At 53.5% G+C, this 15,519-nt stretch overlaps 1 protein-coding gene across 5 annotated transcripts in view; it reads left to right on the top strand.

Moving 5' to 3' along the window:
• TMCC2 (transmembrane and coiled-coil domain family 2) overlaps positions 1 to 15,519 on the top strand; it is a 35,619-nt gene that overhangs the window by 14,375 nt on the left and 5,725 nt on the right. Inside the window, exon 1 of one of the 5 annotated variants that reach the window (XM_016140601.2) lies at positions 6,874 to 8,717. The exons of 3 other annotated variants lie outside the window; for them this stretch is intronic. In XM_016140601.2, the coding sequence (XP_015996087.1) occupies positions 8,691 to 8,717 (27 nt within the window). In that variant the 5' untranslated portion in view covers positions 6,874 to 8,690. One more of the 5 variants, XM_036234417.1, reaches the window with a different exon arrangement.

Raw genomic sequence — 15,519 nt, forward strand, 5'->3', positions numbered from 1 at the left:
CAGAGCAGGTTTTAGACATGTTACATTTGAGATAACTATTAAACATCCACGTGGAAATGCCAGCCAAGTAAGCAGTCAGAAGAATGAATCTGGAGTCTCGGGGAGAGATCCAGGCTGGAGGCATACGTTTGGGAGTTGTCAGTATATAGTTAGTATTTAAAATGATGGCACTGGACCATTTGCAAGTATAGTTTCAACTGCAAAGAAGTCTCTTCCAGAGTGAGATCTGGATGTATTGCTGAAGGGGTGACATGGCCTTGTGGAATGGAGACTCCCGGGGGCCCAGCAGAATGTTCAGCTCTTAATGGACAAGCGTTGTGTATGCAACAGCAGCCTGGCCCACCCCTCACTGCTGAGTCAGTGAATACATTTTAAAAATCAAATTAGAGCAGTCCTGTTGAGCAAGGTTCTCTGGTACTACAGCTACTTTATGAGAAGGGAGACAGTGAACCTTGTTATCTTTGCCACCTGAGGAGATGGAGCAGGTGGGCCGTGGGCACTGTGAGAAGCTGGAAAGAGTTGTAGATGTTTGCGGGCTGGGAACGCAGGGGCTGAGGAGTGCAGGGGCAGGCACATCAGCGGGCGGGCTCCTGAGGCTTCCCCATGTGGCTTGTGTTTGGTCTTCCCAGTGCCTCCAAGATATCTGCGGGGCAGGCAGAGTTCTTGTCATGCTGCTTATCAAGACCAGGCCAGGAGGCTATTGAGTGAGCTGCCTGGGGAATGGTTCCCTGGGCTCAGGGTGGTGATGGGGGACATAATTGCTCCTATGACTGTTTTCTATCCTTACTTAGAACTTCCAGTTTCCAAAGCTTTGTACTGCTTGGTTAATCTACTGATACACCTGTGAAGGCACCAGAGCAGGTATTATAATCTCCATTTTACAGATGGATACACTGAGGCCTAGAGGAATCAAGAGGCTGCTTGCTTGAAGGTACCCAGCTAGCTCATGTCAGAGAAGGATCTAGATCCCATGTTTCTAGTGTGTCCACAGATCAAACTGAGATCTGAAGTCACCAAAACCACTAGGGACCATTTTATGCACAATCCATAGGGAGCAGGTTCGCCTCTGCCCAAGGAGCGTGACCTGATCTCTTGGTTGCCATTTCCCCTTTAGTTATATTGCTTTCCTGACCTGGAGCTGTCCCGCCAAGGATGAGCATGGCCCTGGGGGGTCCTGAGGAGAAGGGGTGCTTCTGTGTCCTAGGAGAGGGGTCTTTCAGCTGTCGGTCAACTCAGCTCTGTCAGCTGACTCCCCCACACCCAGAGGCCAGTGGTTGATGTGAGAAGCAGTGGTGGTTCCACCCTGGTTACTGGGCATGAATAGGAGGTATTCTTCTCTCTCTAGTAAACACAGCCCCACATGCTCCCTGCAAGCTCCCTGGTGACTACCAGCATCTATTTTTAATTCATAAGCCTCCCCCACTGCCCACACCCCTTGCCATTGTTTAGAATGCACCAGCTGGCTCTCGGACCAGAGCAGGTCCTGTCAGGGGTTCAGTTACTGAAACACCTTGGAGGTAGCTAAAGTTCCCCAGCTGTCCTGGAGAGGCTCACCCTACCCCCACCCTAAGAAAGTAGGGGACCCGGAGCCCTGAGGAGAGCAAGGTTGCAACAGAGGGACAGATAGGGGCACACAGTCCCAGGAGCAGCTCAGCCTTGGTGACGTAGTCTGATTGTTATTCCGCCCCCCACAACCCCGGACCCAGTTAGCCGTCTTCAAGATTGTGCCTTAAATAATTTCCCTTTAAAATGAAAACAAATTGTCATTTCAGCCTCGCCAGTTCTGCTTTCTATTATTTGTGCGACAATGAGCAAGGTAACTACTTTGTCTTATGTCTGTAAAGTAGAAAAAAAGTGTCATCAATTGTTGGTACACAGGGTCATTGGCAGGAGAATAGAGCAAGGAGATAAGGTAACGTCTGGGTTCTCCATTGGTGTATGGACTTAACCTCTGGGAAACCCAGGCCCTGGAGGCTGCAGCAGGAACCACTGGTCGTATACACAGTGGCTGTGGTCTGGGGCTGCCTGGTTCCTCAGCAGATGAGTCCCCAACCTCTTTTCTTCCTTTCCTTTTTTTAGGGGGGGATGGGGGGACTTTGCTGAGCAGCAATTCCTAGAAAATGTGTACCCTTAGGAAAATCGAGTTCCTCTTCAATCCTGCCTTCATTGCCTGCTCCCAGACTTTTAGAGAGCAGATTAGCAGGGGTCAGAGGCTTGTATTCCCTTTCTCTCATTCCTTCCATGTCTGACTTGGTCACTGTTTCCCTCTTGGCCTTGTTCAAAACCTCTCCAGCTGTCGCCACATTCCTTCTGGGCTGTGCAGGGTGCACCCAGCTGGTGGGTCTGCAGAGAGGGATAACACGGGAGTGCTGGTTTTATATCCAGCTCTGCCAGGCTAGCCCCTGACCCTTCCCTGGTCGCCCCTTCCCCTCTGCACAGTGTAGCTGGTCCTTTCTGAGGACAAGGAGCAGCTTGGAGCAGGAGCCAGGAGCTCACATAAGGCGTCTGGACAGCCATAGGAGGCCAGCCCGCTGCCCCCTGGCTTTGAGGGCACACAGGGTGGGAAAGAAGGCCAGGTGCTGCGGGACGAGCAGTAGAGGGTGGAGAGACGATGTCATGACTGGATGCTTCCCTGTGGCCTCATGGAGGTGTTATCTCCAGGCCCCAGATGGGGAAACCAGTGACGTAAAACTCATCTACTAAACCAGGGCAGACTCTGGACAGCCTGTCCTTTGGTACACTGCTCCACCAGATTTATCCAATGAGATTTCTCCCCTGCCTTGGAGTGAATAAGCACCCCTGTTTACTCTGAGGAGATGGCAAGCCTTTAGCTCTGGGCTCATGGCAAAAAGACAGATCTTAGCAGGCGCCAGAGGCCTTGGTTTATTTATGTCTGGGAGCCTGCTGGCTCAGAGGAGGGTGGGGCCGGCTCTGCTGCGAGAGGTTTTCAAACATGTCCCCTTGGCAGCTGGGGGAGGCCAGGCTATTCATCTGTGAGGCCTGCTAATGTGTCCGAGCTTGTAAGCCAGGTTCCATGGTAGGCTGACGGGGCCCTGCTCTAGGGTCCAGCTGGGTCCCTCGGCCTGTCCACACAGATGCATCCACCTTCAGAGCTGTGTAACGCCGCTCCCATTCATGTACGTGCTCAAGTCTATGCCAGCCTGAACTCACACCCAGTTGCTGGGGAGGACAGCTGCCTTCTCTGTTCCCCTCCTTCACCCATCTCATCCCCTCTTCCTTTCTCTCTTCACCTCTGCATGGAAAGGTTCCTTAGGAAGAGTGAGAGGCAGAGGCAGCCTGCCCAGAAGAGCCTGTGAGGCTGTGTCCACGATGCGCGGTGTTTGCCAGGCTGGAGTAGGGCACCTCAGTGATTTGCCATGATCTCTTGTTTCCTGTCCCAGTGATTAAAAGCCCCTATCTCCCAGGGGCCTTCAGGGTCTACCGCAGCAGTCTATCTTACAATCCCTGGCAAGTCAAGTAATGTACAGCACAGAGAATACAGTATAATAGTGTATGTCAACTGTAATTTTTTAAAAAGTTCTTTTAGTCCAATTTGAATTCTGCAGCCCCTTGCCTTTTAGGGGTCCTGTTCAATCAGGAGAGGGGCCAAAAAATGAGGACTCTGCCCTTTACCCAAGGCTTTGACACCAAAGAACTCAAGCAGCAGCTTCCCATTGACTTCTAGAACAGGATTGTGGGCTCGCTTAGTTGCCCCAGCAGGCACTTGGCCTCCAGAATTAGCCTTTATTTATCTTTTACCTACTGACATCTGTGACTTTCTTTCTAGATAGGAAGTTCACAGTACTGTCTAGATTAGCTCTGGCTTCTGAGAATACAGAATTCCTCAGGGTACAGGGGACAAAGTTAGGTAACATCCAGATTACCTCGTTGAGACCCGAAGTTATGCATTCCCAGCCTACTTGTCTCTAAGCCTAGGCCTAAACCCTGTGGGAGACCCAGTGGCCCTCTGCAGCCCTGGGAGCTAAGATGATGCCCACCCAGACACAGGTAGGAGACGCCAGTCAGGTTCCCAGCCTTCTGCCTCAGGGTCGTCATCAGCCTTGGCCTCAGTTCCCTTAGACATGCATGCCCCAGCGCTGCCCAAGGGTAAGGTGTGCTCAAGGTTCAGGTGTCAGCTCCCATGCCAGAGCTGATAACAGTCAGCAGCAAGAGGAGCTATGTCGTCTGGTTCCAGACAGCAGGGAGCCGGCGCTGGTGATGTGGGCATGGGTCATGGGAGCTGGCGCAGGTCTCTCCGGCCACTGGGCACATTCCTCCTTGGATCCAGCACATCCCCGAGATGTGAAACGTGACCCTGGTCCCCTCTGGTGCCAGATGAGGCCATGGAAATACAGTATCATTAACCTGATCCCTGCTTCTGCCTCTTCTTTCTTTTCATAGGCACAGTTTGAGCTGTCTCTGTTTATGCCCCTCAGGGCAGAGGGCTCTGAGATAGAAGCAGTGGTGAGCACACATACCCTGTTGCATTTCTTCTAGGCTCCTGGGGAACCAAGGGCTCCCTTGAGTTGCTGGAAGCAGTGAAACCCCGTTTCTCTCTTCAGTGACAGGTGCTGGGGTGTTGCAAGGAGACTGTCTGTTCTTGGCACTCCCGGCCTGTTTCCCATGTCCTCCAGAGGCTGGCTCAGATGCCCCCTGCTCCTTTGTCCTCCTTGACTTTCATTGAAATCTGCATTCGAAGAGTTCTCACTGTGTCTTTTTCCAAGTCTCCAGATACCCCACCACTGGGACCCTAGAACTGGGCTAGTTTCCAAAGCTAGTGAATAATTCAGCATGCTTAGCAAACGCTTACTCAGATCCAAGGTGATACTGTGACCAGGAGGCCTCCTTGGGGTGGCTGGAAAGGCGAACCCTGCCCTGGAAAGGCAACTGCTCTGTAATATTAACTTCATTATATAAGGTTTCTTCCCTGCCTGAGAAGGCAGCTTCACACCTAAATGTTATCTTGGTCCCATGACTCCTCCTGGGCTCAGCGGCATCGTAGGCATGCCCCTAGGATGTGCTGGTCACGTCCCATTGACATGTCCCTTCGAGCCTTCCTGGCATTGCCACTCAGTTGAGCAGCATGCTGCAGTTTGCAGAGTGTTTTCACATACGTTTCTCATTTGGTCGTGTCAGCTCATGGTAAGCTCAGAGCCCTCAAGGCAGCAGGACGCCCCAAGAGTTCTGTGTTTCAATCTTCCGCTTTTAGAAAGGAATCCTTCTAAATTATTCTTGGCGAATAGGGTAGGGTGGAGAGTACTCTGTTTCTTAAAAATTGCCCAAAAAGGAGATGCTGCTTTTTCTCTGGGTCATTTTCTCCCGGACCTGCCACCAGGATCCCTTCCCCTGAGAACAAAGAGTAGCTATGAAAGTCATGGCATTCTCTCCTCTACCTGGCTGGTGCCAATTCTGATTTTCTTATGTGACCTGGGTGAGTGGTTCTCGCTATTGCCCAGCATCTAGCTCATGACTGTGCCCAAGGAGGACTCCCTAAGTAGGAGGATCTCTGGCATGAGCCGGGCAGAGGACCACTAGGTGGCAGAGATGGCCGCACCCCTCCCTCGCAGCAGCTGAAAGGTCGGAGTGGTGCGTGCACGTGGCGCTACCTTTGGCTTTCTCCACTGTGGCCCTTCTGCCCGCTTCTCCAGCCCCTTTGCCTGGGCTTGTCCCTGAGCCCCTACGAAACATGCCCACCTCGGTTCCTCTAGTTCATCCTGAAGAATGTGACACTTCCTCCTACATTTCCCTAGGGGGTGGCAGGGCTCCTTGGTAACATGCGCTTCTGCGAAAATGCACCTCTGGCTGGATCTAAAAGGGAGTGTTAGGGGAGGGACCTCTGAATACTAACCGTTTTCCAAAGTCCGAGGGGTGAGCATTAGAGAAGCGGCAGCCTTTCATGGAGGAACCCTAACTGGGAGATGTTCACAGCACGTTCAGAGCCTGATATTTTAAGGCCTCACCTTGTATTCTAAGCTACTAAATTTAGCTGCTTTTCAGTGTTAGTCTTTCCTCCTAAAGCCTATGACTTCTCAGATTTCCCATCCTTCAGGATCGGTGGTTCATGCTTTTTTTTCCCCAAGATGAAAAAGTAAGTAGGATGATTTAAAAGGAGGAAGGGGTGGGCTGAAGAACAATAACAGGGCAAAGGAGATGAGAAAAAAATATTAATAGAATATTAAAGAAAGAAGGAGTATGGCATGAAAATTAAGCGACAGGGAAGAGAAAACTAAAGGGGGAAACTCAGTGGAAGAGAGGCTGAGACCTGCTGGGCACGCAGAGAGGGGAGCCTGCGAACAGGACCTGGGCTTTCTTCCAGTGTCTCCGTCCAGCTCGGCAGTTGCCCATCTGTCGTGCCCAGACTCAGGCTGACTTGGAAAAGTCGAGAGAATGAGGCCAGAGGCACCTGCCACCGCTCAGCTGCCTGAGCCTGCGCTTCCACTGTGACTGCCCTGCCCTGGCTGAGCTGGGTCCCGCCTCTCTGCCAGGCACAGAGCAGGCGGCGGGGAAGCCAGGGGCTGGCCAGGACCTGCTGGGAAGGACCACGTAATGGCACTTGCCCAGCAGCACCTTCTGTGTGCAGAAGGATCCCTACTTTGTGGCTCGTGTGCTTTCAGAGCCTGTGGCTTTACAACACTGTAGCTGTAGCTCTTCCCTGGCCTGCCAGCCATTCTCTTGACTTTGCTCCATATGGCAACCACTTTTCTGGCTTTTCTATCCCAAAGTCTTCCCAGGTATCGTCTAGAATAACCACAAGAGAGGGGTGTGTGTGTGTGTGTGTGTGTGTGTGTGTGTGTGCGCGCGCGCGCGCGCGTGCATGTGCATACACGTACATACATACACATATACACAATCCTCAGGACCAACCATCTATTTCGGTAAAACCTATGACATGTCAGGCATTTTTATTCATGTTCCCATCGGTCTGGGAGATGATGGTCATGTGTACCATTCTGCAGCTGGGAAAACCAAGACCGGGCTGCAGTCTCCCAGGCTCAGCTCATTCACATGCTCCCCGTCGCCCTTGGTCGTGGTCTCATTCCCTGAGGCCTCTCCCTCCAGGGTGCTGCTCGGCAGGTGCTACTGCCTCCTCTTGTGGTTGTAGAGAAACACGGGTAAAGCCACATAGTTAGTGGGTGGCAGGGTGAGGAGCTGCTTGACTCCACTCTCTCTGTCACGTCACCAGAAGTCTCCACCAGAGCCCAGGGAATGACATGCCTCCCTGCCAGGGCTTCCAGCCTCCCCACTCCTCACGATCTCCTCCCACTGCGTGATGGACACTGAGTCTCAGAGCCTGTGGCACTTGACCAAGGTGCTTTAGCCAGTCTGGAACTGAGACCCAAACCCCGAGCTCACATCCCCTTCACACGACATCGTGAGGCCTTGGGCTTCTGCTCCCCACCCCCAGAGCAGGAAGCTCTGTGTCCTTGCAGATTTGGGAACATTTCTCACATGTAGAGACAAGAACAGATTCTAGAGGAAAAGGGATCACTCTCCTGCTGGCTTGCCTGGCAGACATCCCCCCGGTTCCTGTTTGTTCCTTTACTTTTAGCAGACTATCGGTTCACCCCTGAGTTCAGCCTCCTTTTTTCCTGAGGCTCAGTTATTGTGCTGATGGGTAAGTTGTCTCAGAAGGGGAGCTGAACCCTCCCGTTAGATGCCAGATGCCATATTGGGGTGACTCTCCTCAGGGTCATCTTTGTGGTGCCTTGTAGGAACCTCTTCCTGATGCTTCTGAGCCTTCTGGTCCTCAGCAGCCTGTGGAGTAATATCCCAGGGCTCTGCATACTTGGCCCCTTCCCACCTCTGGTTTCCTGCTGCCACTGCCTTCTCCCTCTCCTCCTCCTTTTTGGCTTGCAAGAAAAAGCTACAAATCTTAGCTTGGTGGAGCCTAGAAAGCATGGAGCAGCAAGGGTTGACTTGAGTGTGAGAAGACAAGGCTGTCTCTGTTGCTGCTGCAGTAGCTGGACTGTCTTCCGTTGTAGATAAATGAGATGATCACTTAGTCATTTTACAGATGTAAATATTGAGGGAGGGTCAGTCTTATGCTAGGCATAGTGAAGAGCCTGGACATATCTGAGATCCGACCAAAGACCTATTCACACATAGCCATTATGCAAGAGGACCAGTGCCCAGTGCCAAAGCATACAGCAAAGATCGAGTGTCGGAGGAGGGGGGTCACCACATACACATGGGGAGCTGCCCAAAGCGTTCCCTGATCCCACATATCAGAGCTGGTCCCAGAAATTGGAACCTGTGTGATAGCTTTTGCTAGGCTCCCATCACAAACCCCAAGTCATTGGCCCCACAAATGTTTGTGAGGTTTCCACAAGCCTAGGGTGTGGGACTCCAGCTCCTGGTGTTTTGGCTGCAGGACCTGGCACTGTGTTGTAAAGATAGCACTGAACACTTCTTATCTCCTCGAACCTTCTTGAACTTGGGACCGCCCCATCAGCATGATCCATGTTAACCCTCAGTATTTAAGCTCTGATTCCCTCACCAGGCTCAAATGGGTGCAGAACCCACATTTCTTTGACTGGTGACTGTGGTGAGTCTCTGCCTGTAGAGAGACCCAGCAGACCCCTGAGCTCTGTGGCCTCCCCACCACCCCCCTCGCAGCTTACTCTCCTCAACTGTGGACCACTGGCCCCCTCTGCTGGCCACTCCCAGGATTTCCTGCTGGAACTGTCAAGATGAAGTCCAAGGAAGAAGAGGCTGCTGTGAGTGTTTTGTCTTGGGTGTTTTCGCCTGGGCAGTGCCGTGGGGGAAGGAGGGCAGGGAATGGCAAGCAGAAGCTAGTGGAGAAGTAGCTGCAGTGGTGTCCAGTGCTGAGAATAGATTTCTAGGAGAGAATCTCAGGGCAGAGGACTTCTCCGGGCGACGCTAGCTATGATCTAGTTATTGGAATAGGGAGGGTGCCTTTGGGAGTGATGGTGCCTTAAGCCAGTGGGCAGGGCCGCAAGGAGAGAGGCAGAGGACTCTGGACTGAGCTGGCTGTGCCAGGATCCAACAAGGCTCCAGCCATTTTGGCTCCAGAGAACTCCTTCTGCTCCTAGAAGACATTAGAAGGCTGAAGAAGGGAGTCAGTAGGACTGTGCCTCTGTGCAAGGGGCTGTGCTGACAGGAGGCCTTTCTAGGCATGCAGGATGGGAGGGGACAGGCACCGTACCCATCTGTGTGGGTGAATGATGCCGGCGCACATGTCACCATGTGCTTTCCCCTCCCCCACTGCCCTGGGGCTAGGGGTTCCGCCTGTCACGCCTGGGTGTCCTCATGCACACTGAACTCACTGGCAACAGCTGGACTTGGGGACAGGCAGGAGGCACCTCATCAGAGCTTGGTCTACCCACTTGGCGATCCTTCTTGCCTCCTCCCAGATGGGAAGGAGCAGCCTGAGAGCCCCAGGGGAGGGGGAAATCTGCCAGAGCAATCCGCCCCTAATCCCTGGGCTGTGCCTCAGACTGGAGATGGCGGCTGCAGAGCCTGGGAGCTTGGGCACCCCTGCTCGCAGACCCCGGCTCCCCTCGGCAAGCCCAGTGCTGCCCAGGGACTGTGACCCCGGGGGTCTGGCACAGCCTGCAGAAAGCTGGGGCCTCAGAGCCCCTGGCACAGCATCACCAGCACAGCTTCGGGAGACAGTACCCACACAGGTGAGGTCCCTGTGGGTGGAAAGAGAAGCTCATGGGTATGTGGGGGTGGCGGTTGATGGGAGAAAGCCACTTCTGCAGTTTGTCAGGTGGGCTCTGCTCCCCCTCTGGTCTCTCAGGGTGCCCCCCCTCCATTATAGAGAACTCTTTGTGGATGGGAAGAGGACAAAGGGGCAAATACCAAGCCTCCAGGTGTAGGCTGAGTTGCACAGGGGCCTTGTGCAGGAGGACGAGTGAACCCCGGTACACATGCTTCCAGAAATCAGGAGCCATGTGTCACTCCTCCTGGGGCCGGAGTAGCTGGTGTGAAATTAAGTGGAAGGGATGCTGGTGGTTGTGGTCGTTTCCGTCCACGGTGGAATAGTGATGGTGTGTGTGTGTGTGTGTGTGTGTGTGTGTGTGTGAAGGTCCATTGAGCACTCGCCCCAGGTGGACAGTGGGAGAATCCAGATGGAGCACAGTGCTGGGCACTTAGAGCTTCTGGAGAACTCGGAGGCTGGAGAACAGAGGAGGCCCCGAGGTGAAAGGGCAGCTCAGGGGCCAATCAAGGGTCCGTGGGAGTGAGGAGACAGGACTGCAGGACATTCGCATGGGCAAAAGGACATTGTTCCCAGCAGGGCAGGGAGTGAGGCAGCTGAGGGGAGAGTGTGCTCTTAACCAGAACCCAGGGGTAGACCTAAAGGAAAGGACTGGAAGCTGAGAAAGAGCAGCCCTTCGGGTCCGCGTGGGCGGAAGCGCCCCCTGCAGGGAGAGGCCGACTGAAGCCTCGCCCAGTGTGCGCTGCCTTGAGGTTGTAGGTGCTGCACAGAAGGATGCGTGAGTGCGTTTCCTCGTCTGCATGTACTCTGCACCCCAAATCCTTGTAGCCACGAGATTCCTTGTAAAACCACTGAGGGGCTGCCATGCCACGGGAGAGCCAAGAACCGTGGGCACCTGCTCTCAAGTTCCCCGTGTGGAGGCTGTGGCCTTGCCGTAGGAGTGTTTCCCCTCACTCCACCCGGCGAACAGACTTGGCTGTACATACATACTGCCCCACATGGACCCCATTATCTAAGCATTGGCCTCCCTGCCCTCTGGAGAAAAGCCACTTAGGCTCTCAGGCCCCAGCGGAACCACTGGGCAGGCCGGCGCCATTTCCTTTCCCCTCCCTCACGTCTTTCTGCACCTGAGAGTTCTTGGCTCCGCGCCATGCCTGCACATCCCCTCCGGGAAGAAAGAGAGCCAACGGACCAGCAGCGGTGCCTGCTGATTTAAGAGAATGGGGCAGCCCCTGATGCCGGGACCGAGGGCTGGGGTCATTTTTCCAGCCTGCTGTGGCTGGAATGCCAGGTTGGTGTGGGGGCATTACGTCCCCTCCCTCCCAACTTCACATGCGGCCAGACCGCCTCTTCACGCGGGAGGGTTTGAGTTGGCCGTGGACTTTCCTCTGCATCTGACCTGGCACCTCCTTTTCCCCTTGGGAACTCACGGAAAAAGGGAATCTGGGTGTTCTCCATCCTGAAAAGGGTGCTTAAATCAGAGCTCAGGGCCAGAAGGTCAGCAGATGAAAGCGTCTTGCTGTCACCTGGGCCTGACAGCCCCCATCATACTCGCCTGCGGGGCTCTTAACCACTGGAGGCCCAGGTCCTGCTTGGGGCAGCATCCTGTGTGGGCTACAACCTGCTTGGCCAGACCCACAGATGAGGCAGGCTTGACACCTAACTCCCTTGTTCCCCACCCTAGGAGGGGACTTGAGGGCCACCTGTCCCCAGATGACAGGGCTGCTTTGCTTTCCTAAAGAGAAACATAGGTACCCCAAAGCTCCTTCCTTCCTTCCTTCCTTCCTTCCTTCCTTCCTTCCTTCCTTCCTTCCTTCCTTCCTTCCTTCCCCTTTTCTTTTCTTTTTGTCTAAGAATGACCTCTCTTAGTGTTGGCTTTCCAAGCCCTGAGCAGATGGCTAGAACGGGAAGGCCCCATCTCTGTGTCAGCCTGCTTCCAGGACCCTAACAGGAGCACTTTGTAAATGAGGAAAGTGCTGCCTGCCCCTGGGGGAGGGGAGTCAGGCTAGGAGCCCTCTGCAGTCTCTTAGGAGCCTGGGAACACAGGTGCGGAGCACACGCTGTAGCTTAGACCCTTCCCCTCCCACACAGAGCTTCCTGTGAGCCTGGGCGCTGCAGTCTGACGGTGCCCTGTGTGCTTCTGGCCTCAGGGCTCCAGACTGCTGGGCTAGTGTTCTTTGTTTATTTTTAATTTCTAATTTTTTATTTATGCCTACAGCACCTGGTCTTCCTAGGTGGTCTCCCATCCAAGTACTAACCAGGCCCGACCCTGCTCAGCTTCCGAGATCAGACATCAGGCTTGTTCAGGGTAGCATGGGGGTAGACCACGGACCGTGGCTCCGCTGGTGGGCTAATGTTAAAGGAAAAGCTTCTGTCCCATGTCCAGGCTGAGTTAACATGAGGACATGAGCTCAGGCCCGCGGGAGCCAGGGCTGGGAGCGCCTATAATCTGGCTGAGCACCTAATCCGGCTTTGCTCAGAGGTGCGGGAAGGGGGCAGGGAGGAGAGTCCAGGGCCCTGCCAGGCCTTGTAGAGGGGTGATCCTGGGTGTCTGGGACATGGGCGGGTCTCACTAGAGCAGGGGGAGGAAGCGTGATTGTTGGGCCCGGGACACTTCCGACAGTGTCCTGGCTCTGGCTTTCAGAGCATTCATCCACACTTCTTAGAGCTCAGGCTCTGTGTAGAACAGGGTCCTTGATCCAGGCCCTGGCTGATGGGCACCCTGTGCAGAGAGCATAATGTGGCCTCCTTAACTACCTGGCATGAAAGGGGGTCGTGGAAGAGGCGTGGCTCCCTTCCCGTAGCCTCCTCTTCTTAGAACTTGCCCGGCCGGTGCACAGGGTATAATGCTGGCATCAGGCACCTCTGGGACGTCCAGCCCATCTGTATGAGGGCCATAGTTCTGGGGCCACAACTCTAGATGTGGTGCTGGCAGCTGGCCGTGGACAGAGGGCTCATTGGCCTGGGCCGCGCAAGACTCTCACGGTTTCACGAGAGGAGCCGTGGTGCCGCTGTGGGCCGCCCGCCGCCATGCCACACTGGGGCCCCCTGCGAGTTTCGCCTGCTGGGGACCAGGAGTTGAGTGATCAGTAGTATTGTCCTTTTTAGTCACCCAGCCTCAGGACAGAGGTTGGGTGTGACTTAGAAAGAGCTTCTGCTCTATCGAAAATGGAAAATGCGATCGGAAGGTGAAGGAGCCGCATGCCCTCCCGCAGACCCTCTCCATGATAGGGCATTCGTCGGACCTGCCACCCAGACTGGTAGGTCTGAGGACCCTGGCCCTCTGCCCGGAGGCGTGCAGCTGTCACCTCTGTCCAGTTTCAGGACATTGTTGTCACCCCTAAGGAAACCCTTCCCGTTAGGCAGTCACTCCCCATTTCTCCCTCTCCCAGCCCCGGGCAACCACAATCTGCCTTCTGTCTCTGTGGATTTAACTATTTTGGACGTTTCCATATAAATGGAATCATTGAGCACGTGGCCTTCGTGCCTGGCTCCTTTCACTTAGTGAAGTGTCCTCAGGCCCCTCGCGTAGCTCATCACGTCATTCCTCTCAGGCCGAATACCCTTCCCTCGTGGGAGAGGCCAATCTCGTTTCCCATTCACTGATCAACACACATCTGAGTTGTGTCTTCCCTCTGCCTGCTGTGGCGGTGCTGCTGTGAGCATACACGTGTCGGTGTGTATGTGGATGCCCATTTCCAGTTCTTTCGGGTACATACCTGGGAGTGAAATTGCTGGGTCCCTTGGTAACTCAATGTTTAACTTTTTGAGGAGCCACCAAACTGTTTTCCTCAGTGGTGGTACCATTTTACATCCCACAGCAAGGTGTGAGTTCTGAGTTCTCCGTATCCTCTCAACACTTGTTATTTCCCTTTTTTAAATTAATAGCTGTTCTAGTGGGTGTGACGTGTCACTTAATTTAGTCCGATTTGTTTTCGAGCATCTGCTGTGTGCCTCAGATGGTACCGTTACCTTCACTCACAGTGTCTTGTTTCATCCTCCTGACAACCCTTTGAGGTAGGTAGAATTACACCCCTTTTCAAGATGAGAAAAGTCAATGATGTATCCAGAGGAACACAATTGGTAAGTGACAGAGCCGGGATTCTAAATCGGCGTCTGACTCCACGGTTAGTGCCCTTTCCATTCCCAGCAATGGCCCTGCGTCCCGCCTCATTGCCCTTTTTCCTTGCAGTCGCTTTCTTCTTTTCTCATACTCTGCTCCTTCCTTCCCTCCTAACAGCTTCCTCGTCGTCTCCTTATGCTCTCATTTTCCTTTCTTAAAGCATCATCCCTCTTTGTGCTTCTGCCTCCCTTGGCTACCCCGTCTCCCTCCAGTGCTAAAAGACACTGCCCCTGTGTGAGCGTGTGTGTGTGTGTGTGTGTGTGTGTGTGTGTGTGTGTGTGTGTGTGTAGGGGATCCCTGGGGAGGGGACGGCATGGAGAATGCCACCTTCCTCTGACATCCCACTTCCTCCATGGGGAGGAGAGCGAAGGGGACGATCTGTGACTGGAGACAATCGGCAGGACCCAAGCATGACAGACCTCGGGGGAGGGGCAGCACGAGGCTGGTTTCCTGCTCCAGGACCCCCGGATTCAAGTCTGGGCCCCAGGGCAGAGAAGGGGATGAGCGAGGGAGCCAGGACCTCAGCCCCAGGCCACTTCAGCCCACCATCAGGCCCCTGCTAGTTTTCCCCGAGTGTCCGTCCTCTCATGGGGATTTCACAGCCAGCTTCAATTCCGCTTTCCTTTTGTGAGCTAGACATACTCCAAGAGAGGAAAAGGCTCCAGGCTGCCAGAGCGGAGCCATTTTACAGCCTTGTAGCCCTAAAGCACTCACTTTTCACATCACTTTTGAGTCTCTGTCTCATTAGCTACTCCCACACCCCTCCAAGGCTCTGGACAGACATTCTTCTCATAGGTAGATGAGCAAATGGCCTTGTGCTGAGCGTCACTCAGCAATGCAGCCAGACCCATCACACGCATCTTCCAGATAGTGTTTCTCCCAGGAAGAGCATAGAAAAGGGAAAGAGAGTTGAGTCTCTTTGGAAAGCACAGCGGCCTTATGAGAGGGTCAGGTTCTTTAATTTAAAAGCCATGTGTTGCATATAGAATTTAATTTTGTATAGTTCAATATCTATATTGTATCTCTTTAATTTAAAAGCCATGTGTTGCATATAGAATTTAATTTTGTATAGTTCAATATCTATATTGTATCGACATTGAGTAAATTTGTTGATATAATCTCTTAGATAAATGTCATTCCCCCTCACCCTCAAAAAAGGAGTTGTGCTGCCTAGATCCAGACAGCATTTATAAGTGCCTTCTGTATGCCCTTTGCCGTGCTCAGTGCTTGCTAGAGCTCATCTTATGTGACCTTCACGGAGAACCTGAGAGTAGATATGATGATCCCATGTCACAGACGGGGATACAAAGGGACAGGACAATTGAAGATGGGCTGTTGGCTATCTCTGCAGGGAACAGTGTAGGAGAACAGGGTTTAAGTGTGAGATTAGTTTTAAGTTAGACTGGTGTGACAGTTAGACCTGGGGACAGATCGTGTAAGGGACTGTGGAATTGGCTCCTCTGGTATACCAGGTTATAATGTCTGAGGAGCAGGGTCCTGACGGTATGAGGACATGGTGGGCGAGCAGGGGCACGTGAGGGGCACGTAAAAGGAAAGTCCTGACTTCGGGAGAGGTGGCGAAGGGGTGAGTAGTGCCTCCAGCATCTCACGTAGAACCGTGACCTGAAAAGGCCCCAGAGAAGCCCACAGAGGAGCTGCCTTCCCCCTGGCTCTGAGTTTGGTGGGACTGTTGTTTTCAATAGTGTTTTCCGAT

The sequence above is a fragment of the Rousettus aegyptiacus genome, unplaced genomic scaffold (assembly GCF_014176215.1).
Source record: "Rousettus aegyptiacus isolate mRouAeg1 unplaced genomic scaffold, mRouAeg1.p scaffold_m13_p_17, whole genome shotgun sequence".
Classification (NCBI taxonomy): Eukaryota; Metazoa; Chordata; class Mammalia; order Chiroptera; family Pteropodidae; genus Rousettus; species Rousettus aegyptiacus.